The 27,586-nt window shown below is 41.1% G+C and overlaps 1 protein-coding gene across 3 annotated transcripts in view; it reads left to right on the plus strand.

The window, feature by feature from the left end:
- PLCH1 (phospholipase C eta 1) overlaps positions 1–25,335 on the plus strand; it is a 227,446-nt gene extending 202,111 nt beyond the window's left edge. The window contains exons 15-24 of one of the 3 annotated variants that reach the window (XM_043473939.1): positions 863–960; positions 5,423–5,602; positions 5,694–5,801; positions 7,239–7,363; positions 14,237–14,321; positions 16,964–17,110; positions 17,335–17,414; positions 18,893–18,952; positions 19,387–19,741; positions 22,191–25,335. In XM_043473939.1, the coding sequence (XP_043329874.1) occupies positions 863–960; positions 5,423–5,602; positions 5,694–5,801; positions 7,239–7,363; positions 14,237–14,321; positions 16,964–17,110; positions 17,335–17,414; positions 18,893–18,952; positions 19,387–19,741; positions 22,191–24,259 (3,307 nt within the window). In that variant the 3' untranslated portion in view covers positions 24,260–25,335. The remainder of the gene's footprint in view (positions 1–862; positions 961–5,422; positions 5,603–5,693; positions 5,802–7,238; positions 7,364–14,236; positions 14,322–16,963; positions 17,111–17,334; positions 17,415–18,892; positions 18,953–19,386; positions 19,742–22,190) is intronic. The other 2 variants (XM_043473940.1, XM_043473941.1) reach the window with 2 other exon arrangements.
- Positions 25,336–27,586: the final 2,251 nt, after the last annotated feature.

Consider the following 27,586-nt stretch of genomic DNA (forward strand, 5'->3'; position numbering starts at 1 on the left):
GAAATCCTGGGAGTGGTTTATAGGATATATACTGTATAGTTATATGAAGAGAGTAAGTGATGTTTGTCTTAAAAAAGTTGAAGAATGTATTAATAGAAAAAGCATAAAGAAGAAAATTAAAATCACTATAAATATACCTCTAGATGACAATGACTATGGAAAGTTTGGTGTATTTCTTGTTAGATGTATTATTATCTAGTCACTAAGTCGTGTCTGACTCTTTGTGACCCTATGGACTGCCATACACCAGGCTTTCCTGTCCTTCACTATCTCCTAGAGTTTGTTCAAACTCGTTCATTGAGTTGGTGATGCCATCCAAGCATTTCATCCTCTGTTGCCCCCTTCTCCTCCTGCCGTCAATCTTTCCCAGCAACAGGGTCTTTTCCAATTAGTCAGCTTTTTGCATCAGGTGGCCAGAGTACTGGGGCTTCAGCTTCAGCATCAGTCCTTCCAATGCATATTCAGAGTTCATTTCCTTTAGGATTAACTGGTTTGATCTCCTTGCAGTCCAAGGAACTCTTAGATGTATAATTTGCTTCTTAGTCTAGGCTGGTTCTCCTTCTGCCAAAGTAGGGTGCTTCCCTGGTACAATCTGGTATTACTCCACAGTTGGGTAATGGTAGGAATCCAGCCCTTCACAACAGAACTCATAAATTCAGGAGAAGAGACTGTGGATAAAATTTGGCTGAACGGTGAACAAAGCCACACGAGTAGAGTGTTGTGGTAGAGACAGTGCTGAACTAAAAATCACATTTGGGTTCTAATCCTGGCTCCATCAGAGCAGGGAGGGAAGGTGGAGTAACCATAAAGCCCATACCTCTTCCAGCTCTAAAACATCATGAGTCCGGGGTGTGTTTTACAGGTTGGGCCGCCGAAGGAAAACCATGAAGCTGTGTCGAGAGCTCTCTGATTTGGTTGTGTACACAAACTCTGTGGCAGCCCAGGACATTGTGGATGATGGTAAGACCTGAGTGTTTTTACTTCTGGATAAACACTCCTGACCTTTCTTTATCAATTGTTAATTAAACTTTTGTTAATCGAATCATCAGCACACATTTCTGGAACTGCATAGAATCCAACTTGAGTGTCAGGAAACTGATTGCTGGAACAATGCTTAGCTCACAGGGAGCGCTCTATTGATCACTTTGTTTGCCTAACTGGCTAGAGGTCAGAGACATTTCCCGCAGGGCAGAGGAGGACTTTGTTATTAAAAAGGCAGATGGATCAGAGCAAGGTCTTCCCTGTGTTTAAACTATGGAGACTTGACCTAGTTTGACGGTCAGATCACAGATGGCCATTCCAAGTGTGAATGACTAGAAGAAAGAGGAAATTAATTGGTGAAAATAACATCCTGAAATGCCCCAAATTTTCTCATTGAGAGTTTTGACCTTGATGAAAATAATTTAACTCACAGATTGCAGTTTAACAAAAAGAGCAGAGATTTCAGAAGCCTTGGCTCTTTCACAGTTTTTTAACCATCAATTGCCATATGTGGAGCTGAGAAATCCTAGTCACAACTCTTCTTAGCCTGACTTCTTGCTGGCTGCACTTTCTCCTTAGCCTTTTCTCTTCTCACTGGTGTTTTGTCCAGTCATTGAGTGCTTATGAAAATAGACTATGGTCACGTGGGTTTTCAGTATAATTGTAGTTTCAGTGGAAGTGAATATTGCATCAGAGTTTCCCATTTTCTCATGTACCAGTGATGCAAAAACAACACCGTGCTGAGTCTTGTGACCTCACAACCTCCAGGATTTCCCCTCAGATCTTTCTTCTTTCTTCCCCTATTCTACAAGTGTATACTTTTTTATCTGCAGATTTTCTTCCCTTTGGTGTTGAATCCTTCTTCAGATGATGACAATTATTAAAAAAAAAAATATTGAACTTCGTGTGTGAGAATATGAGAACCTGTAGACTTCTGAGAAAGTGAACATCACATCTTTTTTCCAGATTCTTTTCCGTTATAAGTTATTATAAGATGTTGAGTTTAGTCCCTTGTGCTACACAGTAGGACCTTGTTGTTTATTTTATGTATTTTGTTCTTGCTTTTGTTCAGTTTCTTAGTCATGTCTGACTCTGTGACCCCATGGACTGCAGCACCCCAGGCTTCCCTGTCCTTCACCATCTCCTGGAACCTGCTCAAACTCATGTCCATCGAGTTGGTGATGCCATCCAACCATCTTGTCCTCTGTTGTCCCCTTCTCCTTCTGACTTCAATGTTTCCCAGCCTCAGGGGCTTTTCTAATGAGTCAACTCTTTGCATCAGGTGGCCAAAGTATTGAACCTTCAGCATCAGTCCTTCCAATGAATATTCAGGACTGATTTCTTTTAGGATTGACTGGTTGGATCTCCTTGCAGCCTAAGGGACTCTAAAGAGTCTTCTCCAACACCACAGTTCAAAAGCATCAATTCTTTGGTTTTCAGCCTTCTTTATGGTCCAGCTCTCACATCCATACATGACTACTGGAAAAACCATAGCTTTGACTATGTGGATCTTTGCTGGCAAAGTAATGTTTCTGCTTTTTAATATGCTGTCTAGGTTTGTCACAGCTTTTCTTCCAAGGTACTTCCCTAGTGGCTCAGATGGTAAGGAATCTGCCTGCAATGCAGGAGACCTGGGTGTGATCCCTGGGTTGGGAAGATCCCCTGGAGGAGGGCATGGCAACCCACTCTAGTATTCTTGCCTGGAAAATTCCAGGGACAGAGGAGCCTAGCAGGCTACAGTCCATGAGGGTCACAAAGAGTTGGACTTGACTGAGTGACTAACACTTTCACTTTCTTCCAAGGAGCAAGCGTCTTTTAATTTCATGGTTGCAGTCACCATCTGCAGGGATTTTGGACCCCAAGAAAATAAATTCTGTCACTGTTTCCATTAATAGTTGTATATATTAATCCCAAACTCCTAATTTATCCCTCCTCTTTCCTCTTTTGTAACCATAGGTTTGTTTTCTGTGTTTGTGAGTCTATTTCTATGGTGTAAATGAGTTCATTTGTGTCAAACTTTAGATCCCACATGTAAATTATATCATGTAGTATTTGTCTTTCTTTGTCTGACTTACTTAGTATGACAATCTTTAGGTTCATCCATATTGCTGGAATGACATTATTTTGTTCTCTTTTATGGCTGAGTTTTCTGTCGTGTGTGTGTGTATGTGTGTATACACACACACACACACCACATCTTCTTTATCCATTCATCTGTGGATGGACATTTAAGTTGCTCCCATGTCTTAGCTATTGTAAATAGTGCTGCTATGAGCATCAAGATGTATGTATCTTTTTGAGTTAGAGTTTTTGTGTTATCTGGATATATGCCCAGGAGTGGGGTTGCTGGATCATATGGTAGCTCTATTTTTAGTTTTTTAAGGAACCTCCACACTTTTTAATATAGTGGCTGCTACAGTTTGCATTCCCAGCAATAGTGTGGTGGTGGTGGTGGTGGTTTAGTTGCTAAGTTGTGTCCGACTGTTGTGACCCTGTGGACTGTAGCCTGCCAGGCTCCTCTGTCCGTGGGATTCTCCAGGCAAGATTACTGGAGTGAGTTGCCAGTTCCTTCTCCAGGGAATCTTCCCAACCCAGAAATCGAACCCAGGTCTCCTGCATTGCAGGCAGATTTTTTATCGACTGAACTACAAGGGACGCCAGTAACTTCCTACAGCTAGAAAATAAACTTGGGAAGTATTTTAATGGAGTTAGAGGTATATTTGGTTCATAGAAATATAATTTCTACTGCATGCCTCAGGAAATCATAATCCCGTTAGCTAACATCACCTGTTTTTGTCGTGTGTGTGTGTGTGTGTGTGTGTACACCACAAAGTAAGTAATAGACAATGAATGCATGGCTTATACTAATGGAAAACAACTCAGCTCTATTAATATACGAATTGACATGTGCCTAATTAGCAAGGTCATCTTATTGATGATGTGGTGTGCCTAATTTATGTAGAGAGAGGAAAGAGTGGTACTAATTTTAGTGCTGTTACATCTGAAGGTGGTTTGACAAAAAGACTGTATTTTCTCTTATTATGTTTAAAGTATTCCTCATCAACTTCTACAAGTATGATCATTTTTAGTATGCTTGAGATATGTAACCTCTGCTAAAAAGTTATGTCAATATATATATAATAAGGAGTCTGTATGCAGGAAATCATCAAATTAAACACTGTAATTCTCTAATTTCTTTGCTTCTCACTTGTATTTATGACTGTTTCAAGTTCCAGCTCTAGAATGTAGTTGCTAGTCAATTTGGCCAGTATTTAATATCTAAGACGTACAACCCCGAGGACCACAGGGGCCCTGGGAGACTGTGCACAAATCAATTTGTACAGTCTAGATATAGTTCAGGTCCAGTAAAACAGTAATTCAACTCTGGTTCATGGGCCATGTCCTTCAGTCTGGGTTCAGAATACAAACTGGAATGATAATAAGACTCTGGGTAAGTTTAGGTCTTTATCTAGGCTGGCCTCTTCCAACAGGTCCAGATGAGATTGGGTAGTCATTTTGGGGATGAGGTATGGATATTTAGTGAAGGAGTGGGAGTGGTGGGGCATTCTAGATGTGTGGCACAAAAAGATAGAATTGGGTGAAAGGGGTAGGATATTAAATCTTTGGAGGTTTACTCCATTGTGACCCCCTAACCTGTAGCATCGTTGGTCCTAGATTATCCCTTTCTGATGATGCTTTAAGCAGAAACTTTAATGTCAACTTCCTATTTTTTTTTTTTACCTCCCATTTTTTTTCCCCATTATTTATAAACTTGGCTAGGTGGATGATTGTTGTTATTTCTGAAACTTTTAGTTCTTTATAATATTCTTTTGAATTCTTTTTCCATTATTATTCCTTTCTCCCAAACAGGTTTTGACTGGCTTCAAGATTCTATTCAACTTTAAAACCCAATTTTCCTGTTTTGTAATTAACTCTTTTCCCTTTATTTTCTTAAGCCACAAATGCAGTCACTTAATGTGTTTCACATGTGTGCTTTCTAAATGATGCCTTCCATGATTATCTCCCTTTTATCAGCAATGAGTTGCATAGATAGTTTTATTTATCCTTAGGTGTCTTGCTCTCTGGCAAAGCTCTTCTGTTTGAATCAGGCACCTAGAAAATGTTTCCTCTTGCCCTCTTCCTACTAGCCAGATCAACATGAAGGAGGGAGATGACAGAGAATTCTCTTGAGAGAATATGGGATTCAAAAATAGACAGTTATCTGAACAAGAGGCAAAGCTCTGATCTGAAATGGCGAAAGAGCCCTGGGAGTGGGATTTTACAGTTCTTTCTTGCGCAGGAGCTGGGCCTCTTCTGGTTGAATTCGCTCTTTTGCTCTGCATTTTATTATTGGTGAAATTGGACTCAGCATCTTTCATGAGTGGTGTTTTCTTTGCTGCAGGTCTCACTTTTCTGTTTCCTTTGTTAAAAACTGTGTTAGGAACGACAGGAAATGTGTTGTCCTTCAGTGAAACAAGAGCGCATCAAGTGGTTCAGCAGAAATCAGAGCAGTTCATGGTTTATAACCAGAAGCAGCTCACGAGGATTTATCCCTCCGCCTACCGCATCGATTCCAGTAACTTCAACCCTCTGCCCTACTGGAACGCAGGCTGCCAGCTAGGTATGTATGCCCCTGGGAGGAGCAGTTCTCCGTGGCTCTTGCGTCTAGGCCGCTATCTTACCTAATTCTCTTAAACTCTGAACTTGCACAGTGGCACTGAACTACCAGTCTGAAGGGCGAATGATGCAGTTAAATCGAGCCAAATTCAAGACAAACGGCAATTGTGGCTACGTTCTCAAACCCCAGCAGATGTGCAAAGGTGTGTGTTAATTTCACAGTCGTATCTCTGAACGCAAGAGACCTTTACTGAAGGAGCACTCGGGAAAGCAGAGTGCCTCACTGTTTTGCAACATGATTTTTAAAAACGAGAAAAATTAAGTGTTGGAATGTAAATGAAGAACCCTTTTAAAAAAATACTTATTTTTAAGCGAAAGTTAATTGCGATATTGTGTTGGTTTCCAGCCATACATCAACATGGATCAGCCATAGGTATATATATGTCCCCTCCCTCACACCTCCCACCTCAGCCCAGCCCTCTAGGAGGTCACAGAGCCCTGGTTTGCATTCCCTGAGTTATAGAGCAAATTCCTGTTGGTTATCCTATTTTACATATGTTAGTGCATGTGTTTCCATGATCCTGTTTCTATTCGTCCCAGCCTCTCCTTCCTGCCCCCTCTACCCTGTCCATAAGTCTGTTCTCTCTGTCTGCATCTCCACTGCTGCCCTACAAATAGGTTCATCAGTACCACCTTTCTAGATTTCCATATATATGTGTTAATATGCAATATATTTGTTTTTCTCTTTCTGACTTACTTCACTCTGTATAATAGGCTCTAGGTTCATCCACCTCATTAGCACTGACTGAAATGTGTTCCTTTTTAATGGCTGAGTAATATTCCACTGTGTATATGTACCACATATTCTTTACCCATTCATTTGTCCACGGGTATCTAGGTTGCTTCCATGTCCTAGCTGTTGTAAATAGTGCTGCAGTGAACAATGGGATACATGTGTCTTTTTCAGTTATGGTTTTCTCCGTGTTTATGCCCAGTATTGGGATTGTTGGGTCATATGGTAAATTTATTCCTAGTTTTTTAAGGAATCACCATACTGTCTTCCACAGTGGCTATATCAACTTGGAATGTAAATAATTCTTGTCACCACTGTTTAATAATTCGGTAGCCTTCCCTGGTAGGCTGGTGTTTGGCCTTCCCCTATAGCTCAGCTGGTAAAGAATCCGCCGGCAATGCAGGAGACCCCAGTTCAATTCTTGGGTCAGGAAGATCCCCTGGAGAAGGGATAGGCTACCCACTCTAGTATTCATGGGCTTCCCTGGTGGCTCAGATGGTGAAGAATCTGCCTGCAATGCGGGAAACCTGGATTCAATCCCTGGGTTGGGAAGATCCCCTGGAGGAGGGCATGGTTACCCACTCCAATATTCTTGCCTGAAGAATCCCCATGGACAGAGGAGCCTAGCAGGCTACAGTCCATGGGGTTGCAAAGAGTCGGACATGACTGAGTGACTTAACCACCCATGCAGTATATTTAATTCTTTAAATCCCAGGCTCCTCTGTCCATGGGGATTCTCCAGGCAAGAATACTGGAGTGGGTTGCCATTCCCTTCTTCAGTATGTGTGCATATGTATGTGTAATTTCCATGCTACCAACCTTAGATTTTAACCTCTATTTGTCTTAGGTACTTTCAACCCTTTCTCAGGTGATCCACTTCCTGCCAACCCCAAAAAACAGCTCATCCTGAAAGTGATCAGTGGACAACAACTCCCCAAACCTCCAGATTCCATGTTTGGAGACCGAGGAGAGGTAAACCATGTATGACAAAGTGGTTAATTATGTGATTATCTTATTGTGTTTACATTTCATCTGAGGGTGCTGTGTATGTGTGTGTGTGTTTGTAAATGAGCCCTGACCTCAGCTTCTCAGATATTAACTGACTTACTGGCAAAGTAGACACAATTCCTTCTGGAGTGCAGTGCATCATCTATTTTGGAGGCGTGAGTGCAATACAAGTCAATTCACAATCCAAGAAGGACACTGGCAATGCTAAATTGAGATGCAAGGAGCAATTTTGTTATTAATAGAAACACTGAACAGGAGAATGTCTTACCCTCTCTGCATTTTTCATCTGCTGTGACCCTTATCTCTGCTACACATTGGCCACCTGCTCCCTGGCCACAGGCCACTCTTCCCTTGCTGCACTTCTGTTGCGTGATTTTACAATGTCTCCCTCTGTGGCCACAGCCTTCGCTCTTTCCAGAGCTGTCATTCCAGAGCTGGGCCTCTGTTTCCTCTCTATCTGTCAGCCCCTCCTCTGCCCATGTCCTTCCTCTCAGGAGTCGTCCATCACTTCAGGCTGTTTGCCACTCCCACCTATTAAACTATCCTTTCTGGATCTTGACTGTCAATGGGGAAACCACATAGCTCTGAGTGGTCCCACCATCAGCTCTGTCTCCGATCTTTGCTGAGTTCTGCAGTGCCGCCCCAGCTCCACCTGATCAGCCCTCCGTCACGTTTCCTGCCATGGGTATTGTCAACCTCTTCTCCTCAAACATGTATTCTCATCACTTTCTCATCTTTAGCACCTGGCTCCACACCTCTTAGGAAGTAGAGCTTCAGATGGGGCCGTGTCTTCCGTGTCATCTGTAATGCCTCTGGCCTAGTCTCAGCCACCATCAGCTCTTGGCATTTCTGCTGCGGTAGGCTCCCAGCTCACTGGTCTCCCTGCTTGCATTCTGCCCTCTCAGCAGCAAAAATAATTATGTTGGTAGTATCAGACAGTTTCTCCTTACTTCCTCTTCTTTCCCTTTTTTCTTTGTTCTCTGCAGAAGGGAAGACTCACTTTCTATATTTCCCCCCAACTTTTCGCTTTGAAGAATTTCAGTCCTTAGAAAAACCACAGGAATAGCAGAATGAACACTGTATCTTCAGCATCTAGATTCACCAATTAACTTACTAAATTTTGTTACTTTTCGCTTTATCTTCCTTTCATGTGTAAATGAGTATATGGTAAATATACATATATAGTTATGCACTTGAAAGGGAGAGGTAAATATAACAAAGCTTAATTATACGTGTATGTATTTAATAATATATATATACACACACACACTCATACATATATATATACCTTTGCTTTTCTTTGGAGAATTATTTGAGAGTAAGTTAACATCATGACCCCGACCCTTAAATAGTTCAGTATTTTTCTCTCTTTTTTTAATTTAATATAAATCAATATACTTATTTTTAATATTTATTTGGCTCTTCCGGGTCTTAGTTATGACCTTTGGGATCTTTAGTTGCAGCATGTGGGATCTAGTTCCCTGACCAAAGATGGAACCTAGCTCCCCTGCATTGGGTGCAAGGAATCTTAGCCACTGGACCACCTGGGAAGTCCAGGCATTTCTCTCTTAAGGACAAGAAGATTGAGACTTTCCTGGTGGTCCAGTGGCTAAGACTTCATGCTCTCAGTATAAGAGGGGTCCAGGTTCAATCCCTGATCAGGGAACTGGATCCCACATGCCACAGCTAAAGATCCTGCATGCTGCAATGAATAACCAGCACAGCCAAATTTATTCATTAATTAATTTTTAAAAAAGAACAAAGTTATTCTGTATAACTGCAATACAGTCATTATACTCATGTCATTAGATATTGGCACAACAATATATTTTTCTGCTATTTTATTTTTTTTCTGCTATTTTATTTTATTTTTTGTTTCTTTTAGACCCTCAGAACAACTTTATCCATCTTTTAAAAATTTTTAAATACAGTTTTGAAAGATTACTTTCCATTTAAAATTATTGCAAAATATTGGCTGTATTGTCTGTGATGCAAAGTACATCCTTGGCTGTATCTTACACCCAGGAGTTTGTTGGTACGATAATTTTATCTAAGATAATATCTGTATTAGTTTTACCGCATTGTCCAAAAATTGTTCTTACATTATTTTTTTTTCTTTTTAGATTCAGAATCCAATTAAGAATCATACATTGCTCTTAGTTATCATTTCTCTTTGGTCTTTTAAAATGTAGAACAGGTCTCCAGTTTTGTTGTCATTATATTGATATCTTTTAAAATAAATGTCTAAGCCAGTTGTGTCCATAATGTCCTTCAGTTTGGATTTACCTGACTGTTTGTTCATGATTTAGTTCAGTTCAGTTGCTCAGTTGTGTCTGTCTCTTGGTGACCCCATGGACTACAGCACACCAAGCTTCCCTGTCCATCACCAACTCCCAGAGATTATTCAAACTCATGTCCATCAGGTCTTTTGCATCAGGTGGCCAAAGTACTACAGTTTCAGCTTCAGCATCAGTCCTTCTGATGAATATTCAGGACTGATTTCTTTTAGCATGGTCTGGTTGGATCTCCTTGTAGTCCAAGGGACTCTCAAGAGTCTTCTCCAACACCACAGTTCAAAAGCATCAATTCTTCGGTGCTCAGTTTTCTTTACAGTCCAACTCACATCCATACATGACTTTGGAAAAACCATAGCTTTGACTAGATGGACCTTTGTTGGCAAGTAATAGCTCTGCTTTTTAATATGCTGTCTAGGTTTGTCATGGCTTTTCTTCCGAGGAGCAAGCGTCTTTTAATTTCATGGCTGCAGTCACCATCTGCAGTGATTTTGGACCACAAAAAAATAAAGTCTGTCACTGTTTCCATTGTTTCCCCATCTATTTGCCATAAAGTGATGGGACTGGATGCCATAATCTTAGTTTTCTGAATGTTGAGTTTTAAGCCAACTTTTTCACTCTCCTCTTTCACTTCCATCAAGAAGCTCTTTAGTTCTCCTTCACTTTCTGCCATAAGGGTGGTATCATCTGCATATCTGAGTTTACTGATATTTCTCCTGGCAATCTTGATTCTAGCCTGTGCTTCTTCCAGCCCAGCGTTTCTCATGATGTACTCTGCATATAAGTTAAATAAGCAGGGTGACAATATACAGCCTTGACATACTCCTTTCCTGATTTGGAACCAGTCTGTTGTTCCATGTCCAGTTCTAATTTTTGCTTCTGGATCTGCATACAGATTTCTCAGGAGGCAGGTAAGGTGGTCTGGTATTCCCATCTCTTGAAGCATTTTCCACAGTTCGTTGTGATCCACACAGTCAAAGGCTTTTGCGTGGTCAATAAAGGAGAAGTAGATGTTTTTCTGGAACTCTCTTGCTTTTTTGATGATCCAACAGATGTTGGCAATTTGATCTCTGGTTCCTCTGCCTTTTCTAAAACCAGCTTGAACATCTAGAAGTTCACGGTTCGCGTACTGTTGAAGCCTGGTTTGGAGAATTTTGAGCATTACTTTGCTAGCGTGTGAGATGAGTGCAGTTGTGCGTGATTACAATCAGAATAAACATATTTGTCAGGAATGCTACAGGGGCAATGTGTTCCCTTCTCAGTGCATCATATCAGGGGCCACGTTATGTCAGTTTATCCCAGGACTGATAATGTTACTTGGCTAAGGGAGTTTTTTCCAGATGTTTCTCATTGCATAGTTATCCCTTTATCTTTATAATATATAGTTTGTGGTATTAAAGTAATCTTTTAAGTGTATGAGGAGTATCTTTATTTTATAGTTAAAATAAAATCCAACCTCTTTATTGTGGCTCATGAGGTTTTCTGTCAGGAGATTTTAACTCTTTCTTGAGCCGTAGAAAAAGATGGTATCAGATGAGGCCTTTGGGCACTTTCTCAGTATTTTTAAATGCATACAATAAACAGATAAAGTGACACTTTAGCAAGCTAATTATATTGAAGTTCACTTATCAATATATTAGAAACAAGTTGTGACATACAAATATGTGTGCAATAAATAGCAGGATCTAGAGAGGGGTTGAATAACTATTAGATGAGTATGGGTGACACATGGAGATTTCTGTCACAACCATAATCTGACTTAAACATCTGTGATTTCTGTCAGACACAAAGTTATGGGACTAATATTCTAATATCTGTGTTTTATGGAAAATGGAAATACAAATGAAAATACAGTTTTCCTCTCATCTTGGCTCCTTGAATTCTCAGCCTGTGATCTCTCACACTATTCATTATCTCTGAGAGTGAAATAACTTTTCTTGCTCCCAATCAGAAAATTGTCATCTTTAATTTTCACCTTTCCTTTGCTCTCCACATCTACCCAGTTCCCATCTCCTGGACATTCTGCCTCCCAAATCTCCCCAGTTCCATTGTTCAGTTCCATTGTCCTGGCATGTCACCTGGATTACAGCTTGATGAAGCGGACACTGTTTTCTCAGGTTTATAGATGAGGAAACTGAAGCACAGATGTGACACAATTTGCCCAAGTCCGGCCGTGTTGAAGCAGGAAGTGGCCCTTCAAGCCTGTGGTGGCTGCTGCTTTTTGTTCCTAATTGGAGGATGATTGCTTTACATCACTGTGTTGGTTTCTGCTGCACAACAGTGCGAATCAGCTCTAAGTATCCATTTATCTCCTCCCCCTGGAGCCTCCCTCCCACCCGCCCCCGTTCCATGCCTCTAGGTATCACAGAGCGCCAAGCTGAACTCCCCGTGTTAATGCAGCCGCTTCCCACTAGCTGTGTACTTTACCCATGATAGCGTACATATGTCAGTGCTATTCTCTGTGGCTTCTTAAATTCCTTAATTGAGATTTAATTAAATTAAACCTCTTAAATTCCTTACAAACAGAAGTCATATTTATTAGCTGCCCCCAAATCCAAGACCTCCAGTGGTACAGTTTTACCACACAGTTCTATTCTACGGAAAAACTTCTGGTTTCAAAGAATTAATTCAAAATGTGTAAACTTTAGCTGACTTATTTAGTAAACCAAAAATATGTCTATCTACCTGTCTCAAAGTATTTTTCCATCAGACCTCTATCTTATATTCCCTGACACTCCCCTTCCCAAACTGTATTCTTCTTACTCTCCAAACTCCTAAAACAGTGTTTTCCCAGACTTAGTAATTCCCTCCTTCTGGGTCCTTTGGGATTTTATTCCTTAATTGCTCCTTATCCAGTACTGGAGTGACAAAAGAGAGCTTACAAATAGCCAACAAAGGAAGGTTCCTCCCACAGAGGACAGGGATGTGCGGGAGGTAAAGGGGTCTTTTTTGGCCTTGCCACCTGGCATGTGGGACCTTAGTTCCCTGCAGTGGAACCACTGGACCACAAGAGAATTCCCTCATATTTTTCACCTTTTTAAATACTTTAAACTTTGCACCATAGTACTCAATTGATTTAACTATGTTAAATTGCACAAGTCCAGTGTGGATAACTTGATTAATTATTATGTACCCAGGTCAAGATAGAACATATCCAGCACTTCCAGAAGGCTTCCATACACCTTCCCGGTCAATATCTACTCCTAAGCCTCCACTCCTTCCATCAAATACCAGCCCAGTCACAATAGGTTGATTTAGTCTGTGCTTAAATGTTATGTAAATAGACTCTGACGTATATGTAAATAAACTCATATATACATCAGTTCAGGTCAGTTCAGTTGCTCAGTTGTGTCCGACTCTGCGACCCGCATGAACCGCAGCACGCCAGGCCTCCCTCACCAACTCCTGCAGTCCACCCAAACCCATGTCCATTGAGTCAGTGATGCCATCCAACCATCTCATCCTCCGTTGTCCACTTCTCCTCCTGCCCCCAATCCTTCCCAGCATCAAGGTCTTTTCAAATGAATCAGCTCTTCGCATCAGGTGGCCAAAGTATTGGAGCTTCAGCTTCAACATCATCCCTTCCAATGGACACCCAGGACTGATCTCCTTTGGAATGGACTGGTTGGATCCTCTTGCAGCCCAAGGGACTCTCAAGAGTCTTATCCAACACCACAGTTCAAAAGCATCAATTCTTTGGCACTCAGCTTTCTTTAGAGTCCACCTCTCACATCCTTACATGACCACTGGAAAAACCATAGCCTTGACTAGACGGACCTTTGTTGGCAAAGTAATGTCTCTGCTTTTTAATATGCTGTCTAAGTTGGTCGTAACTTTCCTTCCAAGGAGTAAGCATCTTTTAATTTCATGGCTGCAGTCACCATCTGCAGTGATTTTGGAGCCCCCAAAAGTAAAGTCAGCCACTGTTTCCACTGTTTCCCCATCTATTTGCCATGAAGTGATGGGACTGGATGCCATGATCTTAGTTTTCTGAATGTTGAGCTTTAAGTCAACTTTTCCCTCTCCTCTTTCACTGTCATCAAGAGGCTCTTTAGTTCTTCTTCACTTATATATTGAAATGTATATATACACTTTTATGACTTGTTTCACATTTTGGTTATGTAGAGAACTTTGTTATCTTTTTATTGTTGTGTTGCTTTATTAAATGAATATTCCACCATTTATCCATCTTACTCATTATGGACATTTAGTTTGTTTCCAGTGTGTGGCTATTATGAATTCACCTGCTCTGAGCATTTTTGCATAGACAGAAGCTCTCATTTCTGTTGGGTACATACCCTCAACTAGAGTCACAGATTCTTTGGATAAAGTTTGTGTAGCATTAGTAGATATTGGTAAATAACAATGTAATCTTTTTTCTTTCATGCCTCAGATCTGACTCTGTTGCACCTGATACAGTTTCTCTTTGTTAGTAAGCACCTAAGTGGATTGCTGTTGATATGTGAGATTTTGGCCAATATTCTTCAATTAATGTGTAGAAATGTATCAGTGGTAATAACTAATGCTTTTAATCTCTTTATAGATCATCGATCCTTTTGTTGAAGTTGAAATTATTGGATTGCCAGTAGATTGTTCTAAAGATCAAACTCGTGTGGTAGATGACAATGGTAAGGTCTCTGTTCACTTTTAATAAAGATGCTCTAGAGGTAGAATTTGCACCAAAAAGGAAAAATGTGTCTTGTGTGGGCTTCCCTGGTGGCTCAGATAATAAAGAATCTGCCTGCAATGCGGGAGGTCTGGGTTCAATCCCTGTGTTGGGAAGATCGCCTGGGGAAGGGCATGGCAACCCACTCCAGTATTCTTGCCTGGAGGATCCCCATGGACAGAGGAACTTGGTGGGCTATAGTCCCTGGGGTCGCAAAGAATCAGACTGAGCAACTAAGCGCGGCACAGAGATAGAATTTGCACCAAAAAAGAAAAATGTGTCTATGTAGAAGAGAAACCAATCTTTAAAATCTAGAACTGCCATCTGAATTTTGTGAAGACTTTTCAACACATAAAACTAAGTAATTGTGGACTGATTCATGGTATGTTTTGATGGATGTTGTAATCTAGGCTCTCAAGACTTCTGCTTTTGAAGCAAATGTTTTTTCTATTGAAATGAATAATATTTTAATAGGCTGGGTTACAACTTCATGTAGAAAAATGACTCATTACGTATTTATGTTGTTTTTATGGTAAGAGTTGCCTCAAAGTTCTCATTTGTGAAGCCGACATCCTAATGATTTCTTATTTTCTCTGGAGCATGTAAAACTGTAAAGACAAGGGCAGCACACTCTGGCAAGTTTATTCTTGAATATGTACTTGTGGTGGAGCAGCAGCACTCTTCTCTTATTTTGGCCATAATGTAAAGAAAGCTTTCTTTACTCAAGCCTCATGTATTTATCTTAACAGTCTTCTAAAGTTGTATTTATTTATACATATGACAAACATTGGGCTTCCCAAGTGGTGCTAATGGTAAGGAACCCGCCTGTCAATGCAGGAGACCTAAGAGACTTCGGTTTGATTTCTGGGTCAGGAAGATCCCCTAGAGGAAAGCATGGTAACCCACTCCAGTATTTTTGCTGGGAGAATCCCATGGACAGAGGAAGCTGGAGGGCTACACCCCATGGGGTCGCAAAGAGTTGGATACGACTAAAGCAACTTAGCATGCATGCATAACAGACCTTATTGCATGCCTGTTTTTCCTCAATCTCTAGTCATTAATACTCTAAAAAAAACAAAAACTAAACTTCAGTCCTCAAAACATTTGGGAAATTAGAGGTTCCTAGATTGGCTTTCAGAGGAGTTTAAAGAAAGGGATTTGAGGGTTCGAGAGTAGCAGAAACTTGTTACTTAGGAAATAACGTGCTTAAAGTAAGTAAGGTTCCCATACTGCATTTTCCTACCAATGCTCAATGAATTTTTTTAGTCGCAGAAGTAATTGAGATGTCATCACTAAGTCAACAAAAAGTATGTTTTCTCCCATTCAGGAGGGACATCTCAATGATTTTCAGTCCATAATTATTTCATTAGCTAAGGCATTAGGGTTAAGTGGCTGATGCCTCCTTAATACACACATTTAATAACACCAATTTTCATATTTAGAGAAGAAAAACTTATAGAGTACTTGAATTTTTATCTATTTAATTAATTTATCTGAGAGAATTTTACCAAAAAATAAATGTTTTTGGCTTATAGAATTTGAGTTGAATTATATGCTTTTCCTATTTATTTTCAGTACCTATGAAAATATATCATCTTTCTTGTGTTAAGGTCTTGCTTCATGAGATGCCATGAGAATCAACAGTGCCTCATCTCACTTGGCTCTGTCACTAGTTGTATGACGTTAGGCACATTATTTTCTCTGAATATCTGTTTTCTCAACTATAACATGAGCATTGTATTTCCTGTGTTAAAACATGAGCATGGATTACTTGTATATTTTTTTAAGAGTTACATATTTTTGAAAGTCAGTAATATATATATTTTTCTTAATTAGGGAAAGAACCCCTGCCCTACCACCCTTAGAGGATTGCCATAAGAATTAAATAGGATGGTATATGTATGTGGGTCCTCCTTGGTGGCTTAGCAGTAAAGAGTACACCTGCAATGCAGGAGACACGGGTTCAGTCCCTGGGTCGGGAGGATCCCCTGGAGAAGGAGATGGCAACCACTCCAGTATTCTTGCCTGGGAAATCCCATGGACAGAGGAGCCTGCGGGCTACAGTCTACAGGGTCACGAAAGAGTTGGACACAGCTGAATGACTAAATAACAACAACAACATTTGTACAATAACACTGAAACCTTACAGAATGCTTGCTGGTGATGATAACAGGAAACAGTTTGGTGGGTGAGAAGCATCGCAATAAATTTATTGGGGTGGGTTGGGGGTGGGGAAGAGGAATCATTCTTTACTGTTTTTGCTAACACATTATTCTTAGCTCACTACCATAGATACTTTTTGAGCTTACTGAAACATTCTAAATACTGTCTAAAAGAGCCTTCTCCACAATGCAGTTTTGCTTCAAGGATTATTAGAATTGATGTAATAATTTACAGGCAATTTTCTTACCAATTATTTTCTAGCAATGGGGGTAAGTTCCAAGGCTTTATTTCAGTAGGGCATCCTGGGGTGGCTCTGTTGTCTTCACCAGTTTAATAACCATTGCAAGCAATTTTCACTGTCTGCTTTGCAGATGTTGCCACTAAATCATTTTTAGCCAATCCCTTTTGCTTTTTTAATTTGTCTTTTCCTGTTTCTCTCAGGATTTAACCCTGTATGGGAAGAAACCCTGACATTTACAGTACATATGCCAGAAATAGCTTTGGTTCGGTTCCTCGTGTGGGATCATGATCCAATTGGACGAGACTTTGTTGGGCAAAGAACTGTGACCTTCAGCAGCTTGGTGCCTGGTAATTCTGGCTGAACTTTTCTCTCTAGACTGTTCCTTGTTCTTTGGAAGATGTGATATGCAATATATAGGATACACGGCATATATGATATAGAAAGTATGTGTTATATGATTATGTGAGTGTTAATATAACTATTGTAAAGTCAGGTATTTAATTCTATTTCACCCATGGAAAAGCCAAACATGAGTTCAATGAAAAGGTAACTACTTCTCCTCTTTTATCAGGCTACCGGCATGTCTACTTGGAAGGACTGACAGAAGCATCTATATTTGTCCACATAACAATCAATGAAATCTATGGGAAGGTGAGAACAATCACAGGGCTTAAAGTCACATGCAACTGTAATATGGTCCCTAACAAAGTTTTTAATTCATTGCATAAAAGGGACGTAAACCTCGACAACATGTTTTGACAGGAAACTCTAGGAAGGCCAGCCCACACCGTGCTCCCTGTTCTCGCCTGCCCTGGGGTCCTCATTCATGTGCTCCTTCCTCTGTTTAGGGGTATACGTGTCCCCTCCATCCAGTGGCCCTTGCTGGGCTTAACAGAACTGACAAAACTATTACTGTCCCAGGCAATCATTTGTTTGACTAAAACAGTAAAGCTGCAGTTACATGTCTGAATTTTATTATAATCCTTAAAAAAGACTCAGCTGGCTGCAGTTGGAAATGTAGTCTCAGATGTTTGAATTACCTGTCCTAACTGGGCTGTGATCCCAGCCAGTTCTAGGCAGGATGCATTCATTCAAGTGTCATGTATTTAACTGGAGACCTAAAAATCATGAATGAGTGAAAAGCCACCCACTGAAACTTAAAAGGAAGAGATTGTACCAGTGTCTTCTGGCTCTCTCCCAATGACAGTTTCTTCACTGCGGAGCTCACTTGAGGTTTACATATCAATAGGCTCTCATCTGGTAATGCCAAGTCACTGGGGATTTAGTGACCGGAACAATTTTCAGGACTAGATGTGATTTGGAGGGGCTCGGGCCCAGGGGTGTCCAGTGCTCTTTATCAGAGGGTCAGCATAGTCTGGGACTCCTCCTCCAGAGGTTTATACATTCTCTGTGCTTCTGCTTCCTTATCTGTACCTACTTCATAAACAAATACTTTATCTTTAAAAAGCTGCCTGGCACATAGTAAATGCTCAGAAATGTCAGCTAATATTAATATTAAAAAGACGACAATCTGACTGGTAGGGAGTGGACCAATTTGCCCTGAAATAGGAAGTATGTGTTTATTCTCACATCCGTCAGTTGGGAGGGGTAAGGATCCTAATTTCTAAGAGTGGTAAAGTTTTAAGTCTTCTGTATTCAGTCCTGCATTGCGCTGCTTGCTGAGATCTCTCCTCTGGCCTAAACATAGACAAATGTAAATGATCAAAAAGTGATTCTTGAAGTTCTCAGGAATCCCAGGTGAACTAAGCAGCATCTCAAGCATTTCACATGCTTGAAGGAAATAATAAAATTCAGAATTTGTTTAAAACTTGAGCCAGAAATAACAGGAAAGAGAATGTGTTCTGTAGGCCTTGTGTTCTCTCTCCTAAGTAAATGTCCATGTGTAGTGTAAGTCATTTATTACCTTCAAGGTGTGTTTGGGTTGAGATGCATAAACCACAATGCGGTGGTAGTGAACTGGGCAATGAATGAAACCTGCAACTAAAAGTTCAAAGTGGGAGAAAGGGTTTACAGAGCATGTGTGTTGTATCACCGTCTGTTTTTACTTGTGCAGCCTTCTTGAATGAGCCCCAATTGTGTTCTGTTGTGCTTTTTTTCCCCCCTTGCAGTGGAGCCCTTTAATACTCAACCCCAGTTACACTATATTGCACTTTCTAGGAGCTACAAAGGTAGTTTCTCAGCATGGTGTTTGGTTCTGGCGGGCGCGTTTCTATCAGTGGTCATGGCAGCATGCCCTCACCTCGCTCCATCGTCCTGCTTACCACTTTGAAACGTGCGTCTGTTGCTTTAAGGCGGCTCAAGTTCATAACAGTCTGTTCACTGTGGAAACTCTTCCTACCACCTTGTCCTACCTTCTTTGGGCAGGAAACTCATGGGCAAGCTTGGTGGTGAAAATGGGAGGCTGCCTTCCTCCCAAAGTCAGGTTGATGAGACATGCATGGCATAGTGCAAACGTGTGTGTGCTGCCGTTTTCTCGGTTTGAATATTCAGTGGCTGTGAAATTTCGTTTTCTATCCATTTTTCACGCAGCCATCACGTGAGAGGCAAGCGGTTGACACAGTGGTATTTGCTTAACTTCTGCTTGGTCCTTTTGTGTCTTCAGAACAGACAGCTCCAAGGTTTGAAGGGGCTGTTCAATAAGAATCCCAGACACAATTCTTCAGAAAACACTTGCTATTACATTCGGAAGCGATCGATTGGAGACAAGATTCTGCGACGCACAGCCAGCGCTCCGGCCAAAGGCAGAAAAAAGAGCAAAATGGGCTTCCAAGAAATGGTAGAGATGAAGGATTCCGTTTCGGAGGCTGCAAGAGATCAAGATGGGGTCCTGAGAAGGACCACGCGGAGTCTGCAAGCGCGCCCTGTCTCTATGCCCGTTGACAGAAGTCTTCTTGGGGCTCTGTCCCTGCCTGTGTCTGAGACGGCAAAAGACCCTGACGGAAAGGAGAACTCTCAGGGTGAGGTGCTTTAAGCTTCTCTGAGAATACGCCATTTTAAGACACATTTTTTTTTTTAAAAGACACATTTTGGTGTCCCTAATTACCACAATAACATGGTTGGCATTTTGTAGTCAAAGTAAAATATTCTGAAAAATAGGTAATTACATTACAGTGTTACCTTTTAGACCAGATTTTAAACTTAGGCGAGAGGGTGCTGGAAGAGCAATTTCCTAGTCACCTACAGCCTCAAAATAACATTGACATCTGAAGTTGACTGTGAGGGACCAGGGATGATGGTGAAGAGCGTATGGGCCTATGAGGTACAACATAGGGAGTGAAATCGGCAAAATATGAGCAGAGGTCATGGTTTTTTCTTAGTGGGTACCATAGTTACTGATTTTCTGAGAGGAATAGAATTATATTGACTTTTCTGAGGTGTAGTTTAGTTGTGTTTCTTTCTCACTATGCAACATGTTTCCACAATTGGAAATGTTTATGGGGAAAGAGGAAACACCAGCTGTTAAAAGTAAGCCACTGTCTTCACTTGAGAAATCTCTGCTTCCTCAAGAGGGAGCTTATTTGCTGTTTTCCTGTGGCCTCTGTGTCCCTCCCCTGGATGTGGGCAGGGGAGGCAGCATGTCTGTGGCTACTGTCCAGTTACAAACTCCTCAGGCACAGGGACCAGGTGTTACCCACCTTTTCCTCTAATTTGAGCATAATGTTTCACTCATATCGAGAACTTGATAAAGAGTGGTTATCTGTTTTACGAGGTACCAAAGAGCTCTGGCCTTTATCAGTGACTCCTCCCCCACCCTATTTTAGATAATTCAAGTGCCAAAACTGTATGCATTTGATGTCTCTGCAACAGACAAGTTTTAATTAAATCAGAATCACCTCAGACAGTAGAAGATAATCCCTGTTTCTTTTAGCAAAATTCTTTCATCATGCAGTCTATTTCAGTAATCTCTTTTCTCATGAATACCAATTTATATTGATTTTTATTGTCAGATATGATAGGAGGACAAATCAACTTTTCAATGGCTTCTTTGAAGGAGAAAGGGGAGTTTAATGTTTGAAATTTTGCTAAGAGTAGTATTGGAGAAGAGATGAAATACATGCTTTAAAATTTCTTTTAAAACTCCGCCTTGGGGGAAGTAAACTATAAATAAATATAAACTCCATTTTAGGAGGGAAATAAAGCAAAAAATGGTAATAATTAATCCTGTTAAAACCACAATTAAGATGCTAATACTATTTAGGTGAGTTAGAAAGCAATAGTTGATATTTCTTTCCTGCATTTAAAAAACAGGAACTTTATATAAGTTATTCATATATATATAGCATAATATATTTAGTAATACATAAATATAAAACTTGTAAATATACAGCAATACCTAACCATGCAATGATTCAAGTTACCATGTAGAAGAAAAATTAGGTGGAAAAAATTCAGAATACAAAATTGTATACATAATTTTATAGAAGCTTACAGTATCTATCTGAGTGGTAACATCATATAATATTTATATTTTTCCTTATAATTTTTGGGTTAATCAAGTTTTTATGATGAACTTTTTAGTTAGGAAAATAGTTAATAAGTTAAACATTCTTTTTCAATTTTCATAACTGAAAGCATAAAATGCTGTTAAAATAATGTGATTAAGAATATTAGCACACCTAATATTGTCTTAACATTATACTAAACAGGATGGGGTACCCTGAATTAATTTAAATTGTGTATTTTTTTTAAGTTTTCCTTCTTGTGCCTAAGATCTTGCTGCCTCATTTAGGGGAGAATGAAATATGAAATTTATGTATTAAAACTCCAAAAAATATGATCAGTGGGAAATTAGACATTAGCAATGGCATAGAGTTGGTGACCAAGTCTTTATTTTTACATTTTAAAGTCAACAGATATTGATATTCTAATGCACTTATTGCACTTTCCAATTTGTTTCAGAAATTAATTGGTCAAATTAAGTCTTTTGCCAAAATGTTTTTCAAAATGATTTGTGGGTTTTTTGGTTTGCTTTTTACTAGCACATGTATGACTTTGAAAGTTTACAGTGTCTTGCTTACAGGTGCCACAATCCTTTGTTTAACAGAGCTGTCTTGTTCTGTTTTTATTGCCATGCTTCTGTGTAGTACAAATCTGAATAGGAAACAACCTAAGGTAATCTTCACTGTAAAAGTATGGTAACTCATTGACATTTTTTTTTTACAATGAATATTACATCCTTAGCTGATGTAATAGCTATTCAAAGGGAGGCTCCAGTGAAACTATATAAATATATTTTACCATTTATCCATCACACAGACACTTTGTTGCAAATCTCTACAATCCATGATTCTGTCACAATGTAACAGATTTACATTTTCCATTTGTCTGTCTGAAGGCAAACATGAGTGTTTGCAGGTCCTATATAAAATGATATATGTCACTTAAAATATTGTTTGTTTCATTCAGCAGAAGATAAGGATGCCAGAAGAGATGGGAAGGCAAGTGTAAAAGACCAGCATTTCTCAAATTTCAACAAAAAGTTATCCTCTTCCTCCAGTGCCCTCATCCACAAAGACATCAGCCAAGGGAACTCTGCTGTTTCTACTGCCAGCTTGTCAACCACAGAACAGTTAGTGCCAGGCCCAAAGGGTGGGAGAACCAAATCAAACGTGTTAAGTGATTGCCGGGAACAGTGCCTCAGCAGATCCCTCTCTCCAAGGCAGCATTTGGCTCGTGATCCTGCAGTTAGCCCATCAAAAGATCTATGTGGTGTGAAAACCAAGGAAAATGGGAATGCTGGGGGCTTAGCTGTAGGGAAAAGCACATTGTCAGGAAGCATCCTTTCTCAAAGCAATCTGGAGATTAAGAAGCTGGAAGGTAACTGGGATAAGGGCAGAGCTGCAACATCCTTTTCTTTGTCAGACGTCTCGACACTCTGTTCTGATGCACCTGACTTACATTCCACTGCAATTCTCCAGGAGAGTGAAATTTCCCACCTTATTGACAATGTCACTTTGACAAATGAGAACGAGCCTGGCAGTTCCATCTCGGCACTGATTAGCCAGTTTGATGAGACCAGCGACCAGGCTAGCCCTACAGTTGTTTCTCATCTTCAGAGCCCCAGTGTGATGTTGGGCCATCCTCCTGTGCCCACCATGGACCTAAAAACGCCCTTCAAGCATGGCTTTTCCAATGGAAAACCCAAGTCACCCTTCCTGTGCTCCTCTCCTGAGCAGATTGCATTCTCTGGGCATGAGACCTGTGAAGGTTCAACACACACAGCTGTTGGTGAAACTATCTGCACTCCTGTCTCCAAAACTAAACCAGATAATGACCTTTCTGGGAAGGCCACGACTGGGGCCATAGAAAATAACCTGCCTCGGTCCTCTAATACTTCTCACTGCTGGTTACCAGAAAGTCCCACCCAGGGAAAAGACTGGGAATTCCTGAAGAACCCCAGCCCTGCCACTTCCACTGACTTGACACTGGAAGATGTAATAGCTGCTCCTACTCTCAGTTTAAATTCTGGGGAGAGCAGTCTCGTGGAATTGGATGGAGACTCAGAAAATCTGTCCCTAACGACCTGTGAATATAGGAGAGAGGGTACAAGTCACCTCACTTCTCCTTTAAAAGTGAAATACAGTCCAGATGCAGTGGAACATTTTCAAAGAGGCTTGAGAAATGGCTACTGTAAAGAGACTCTCCACCCTTCTGTCTCTGAAATATTCAACAATACTCAAGATGTCAAAAATCAAAATATTTCTCGTCTAGCCTATCAGGGTGCTGGCTTTATGCATAACCACTTCTCAAATTCAGATGCAAAAATGAACCAGACCTCCGGGCCCCTGACTTGCGCTCATGACATGCATGCCCCTGCCCCGGAGCAGTCCACACACTCTGCTCTGAAGCTGTCCAGTCCTTGCAAATCCAAAAGTCTGGGGGACTTAACATCAGAGGACATCGCCTGTAATTTTGAAAGCAAGTACCAGTGTATTAGCAAGAGCTTCGTAACCACTGGCATCAGAGACAAGAAGGGCATGGCTGTGAAAACAAAGTCGTTAGAGCCCATGGATGCCCTGACCGAGCAGCTGCGGAAGCTTGTGTCCTTTGAGCAGGAAGATGGCTGCCAAGTGCTGTATTCCAAGCAAGATGCCAATCAATTCCCCAGGGCCTTGGTCAGAAAGCTGTCATCCCGAAGTCAGAGCAGAGTGCGCAATATTGCCAGTCGTGCCAAGGAGAAGCAGGAAGCCAACAGGCAGAAGAGTGTGAACCCCAGCGCTGTGGGAGGAGTGGTTCTTCGAAGCAAGCCGTGCGCGCCCGCGCCCACCGGGAACCGGCACTCCACCGGCTCCTACATCGCGGGCTACCTGCGGAGCGCCAAGGGCGGCGGCCTGGAGGGCCGCGGCATCCCCGAGGGCGCATGCGCTGCCCTGCGGGCCGGCCACGCCGACAGGTTCTGCTCCCATCACTCTGTTCTGCAGACCGAACCCAGCAGTGATGATAAACCAGAAATTTATTTTCTTTTGAGACTGTGAATTACATAAAGCTACGTTTTCACTGTTAATAAGATATTCTGTAGACTGTCTGAGTTTTCAGTAAATATGGTCCTTGGCTTTGAGATGATTTTCAGATGTATTTTTAAACTCGTGTTACAGCCTCCTTTTGAGTCCGTGTGTGCTTTTTGCTTTTGTATATAGACCCGGGTGACATTTCCTGTGTACCTCTGATCTTTCCTCCCTGAGGTGTGAACTCTATTGGTATGAAATATGTGCATGCCCTAGATGTGAAACTTCTCAGCAGTTTGGGTTCTATGTTTCACCAAGACGCTCTTTACTCTGTGCCCTCAGCTCACAGTCACAAATGTAGTCATTTTTACTCTCTGCTAAGAGATTTTTACAAAGGACAAAGGGATGAATTCTTTATTTTAAAGCCATTACCATCTTTCCTAGTTTTCCTTCTTTATTGAGAAGCTCAGATGCATTTTTACAACTCAGTTAAAAGAAGATTTAAAAAGTTACCTACCTTACCTTTCAAGATTTCTCTACCCCACCCAGAAGGAGAGTTCAGAGGAGATGGGTAGCCGCCCCACCCCCCACCCCCACCACCCCACCATACCCTCTCATTTTAGAGCCGGGTGTAAGGGTCTGAGGAATAAAGCAAACTTCTGTATATAAGGACAAAATTGTTTGTTTTACATAAATTTTGTTACATATTTTTGCTAATGGCTTTGTATGTAACAAGAACACAGTTGCCAAGCTATTTGTTGTATTTTTGAACTTTCTGATTAAATTATAGGCTGCAAATAATGGCTTTCAGAATGAAGGACTTCCAGCAGATGCTAACAATGACAGTAGCACAAATTGAAAACTTCCCAAAGCTTTCAAGAAAAAAAAATATTTTCTCATGCTAAAACCCAAATGAATATAGATAATTAGAAGAAACCTTTTCCCTTCAGGGAGCCAAGTAACTCTATTTTAGTACCAACATACATTATTTTCACTGTGAATCCATTTTTTATTGCATGTTCAGATGTCCCTCTTTGCTTTTTTGTAATGTTAACTGCAATGATGTTCTTCTTGGAATTCATGAAAATATAATTAAAGGAGATTTTTAAACACTTGGTGAATTTTTTTTTTTTTTTGCAAATTGAAATTCATGTGATGGCTGTTGAGTAGGGGGAACCCAGAGCTCTTGAAAATATTTGCCTTTTCATCTCTTTGCAGTAAAAGAGATCACTTCTATGGGGACAGTTTTAAGCAGCATTTTGTGTCCTTGAGTGTTTTCATTCTGCTTTCAAGACCGTATTTGCAAGGTGACTTGAGAAGAAATGGAAATGTAATGAGTTGCTTTGCATTTGGTGATGATGTTGCAAGTTTAAAAATCCTTCCCAAATCCTGCCCATGGCAGGAGTGGAGTTGGTAAGCAGGCAATGCCGGCAAGAGGCTGTGTTTGACAAATTAGACCACCTGAAGCTTTGCTGTGTGGCTGGAGACTGGGGAGGAAAGCAGTTGAATCCTGCTTTCTCTCTTCAGCCTGCTGCTGCAGAACCTGGACCCTGTGCTTCACCACCTCGATGGTGGTGATCCCAGCCAGGTGCCCACCCAGCTCCTGCTCACCTTCAGTTCCTGCCGCCACCTCTTGGCACCGCAGCTGCTTCTCACCCCTACGCCAGGACTCCATGGAGTTCCTGCTTCTGGAATCGCATACAGGATCTGAGCCTACCACCATGGCCACTTTGCTCATTAGGCCATTGCACAAGCAGTGAATCTAGCAAGGAGAGAAACTGACCGACACTCAGAAAATTGGTCATTCTGTCTCCCTGGTTGTTAAAAGTCTCTTTGTGGCTATGCCTATTCTTTCAGAGTCACTCTTGAGAGACTGTAATGTGGCCATGATCACAAACTGTCTTTAACTTGAGTTCAGGGTCTTTCTTTCTCCATCAGTTGGTTCCCGGGAATAGGTGTGGCTGAGAGAGTGGCATTGATGCAACAGAGGCAGGTGATATGGAGATCAAGGCCAACAGTCATATTTTTTGCATCTTCTGGAGTACTTGAGCCTTCCTAAGTCTACTGTTTCTTTCATGTAATCATTTTTGTCCACTCAACCCTTTCCTGGGAGTTTCTGTTAACACCAAGCTCATGATGGGCAGCTCCAACTGCACAGTTGCTTGATGTGCCATTGTTAGGCTCTCCCTCTTCACTTCAGAGGGTATGGCCCTTCCTATTCCAGACCACTGGACCTCTAACAATTTTACTGATGTCACAGGCCCCTTGATCATCAACGACTTGCTGCCTTCCCTCTGACACATTTGTGTTTTAATAGGACATTTAAATTACTTGGCCTGTTCTCCTTATTAGGTCTAATTAGTAAAATGTCAATCAATGTAGAAGCCTGGCACAATGCACTGAAGAAAAGCAAGATGATGGAGATCAGTATGGACTAGACCCTGAGAGACAGCAGAAAACTGATCCAGACCTACAGCAAGACAGTGAAGACTTACTGCTGTCCTTGCAACTTGAAGATGAACTGCTTTTGATCCTCTCTGTTGACGAGAATCAGACATAAAGAATTCAGCAAAACAATAGTCACAAATGAAGTGCTAGAGGTTGAGTTGATTTCCTCCCATAAAATTCCTATCTAGCGTCGAAGCTGCAATTGGAATAGTATTTTAAATTTATAGTAGTCCACTGGCACCCATCATGATCACCATGGTTTTGGGGGGAAGGCCTGGTAGGTGAAATGGACAGATGTATTATGGGAATCACCATCACTGAATCTTTTAAGTCTTTGGTACTGATTTCTGCAATTTGTCCTGGCAGGTATGGCTTCTGATTTTACTATCTTGGCCTGGATGGAAGGTGCATTGTACCTTTTTAAATCATAATATTCCTTAATTCATAGGTCAGGAAACCAAGGGCCAACTTCTAAGTGTATCTATCCCATTAGGCATTCAGAGACTAGAGACAGGGCAACAGAGTGGGTCCTTGGAACTATTGGATCCATTGCAAGATGAACCCAAACACCATTTACAATCTGGTGTCTGTAAGTCTCCCTTTTAATTGGAAGACCATGGTGGTGGTGTGGGTTCTCTAATATTGTCAGCTGTGATCTCATTCTAACCATCCTCAAGATGTCTAGGACTTCCCTGGTTGTCCAGTGGTTACAAATTTGTACTTCCATTGCAGCAGGCACTGGTTCAATCTATGACTGGGGAACGAAGGTCCTGCATGGTGCAGCAAAAAAGAAAAAAAGTTTTCTGGGAATTCCCTTCTCTGCAGTGCACAGTTACTCTGCCAAGTTTGAGGAGAGGTTAGAGAGAAACTTGCCGTGCTCTGGTGGCATTGTGGGAACCCAACATTCCC

This window comes from Cervus canadensis, chromosome 7, assembly GCF_019320065.1.
Source record: "Cervus canadensis isolate Bull #8, Minnesota chromosome 7, ASM1932006v1, whole genome shotgun sequence".
Lineage (NCBI taxonomy): Eukaryota > Metazoa > Chordata > Mammalia > Artiodactyla > Cervidae > Cervus > Cervus canadensis.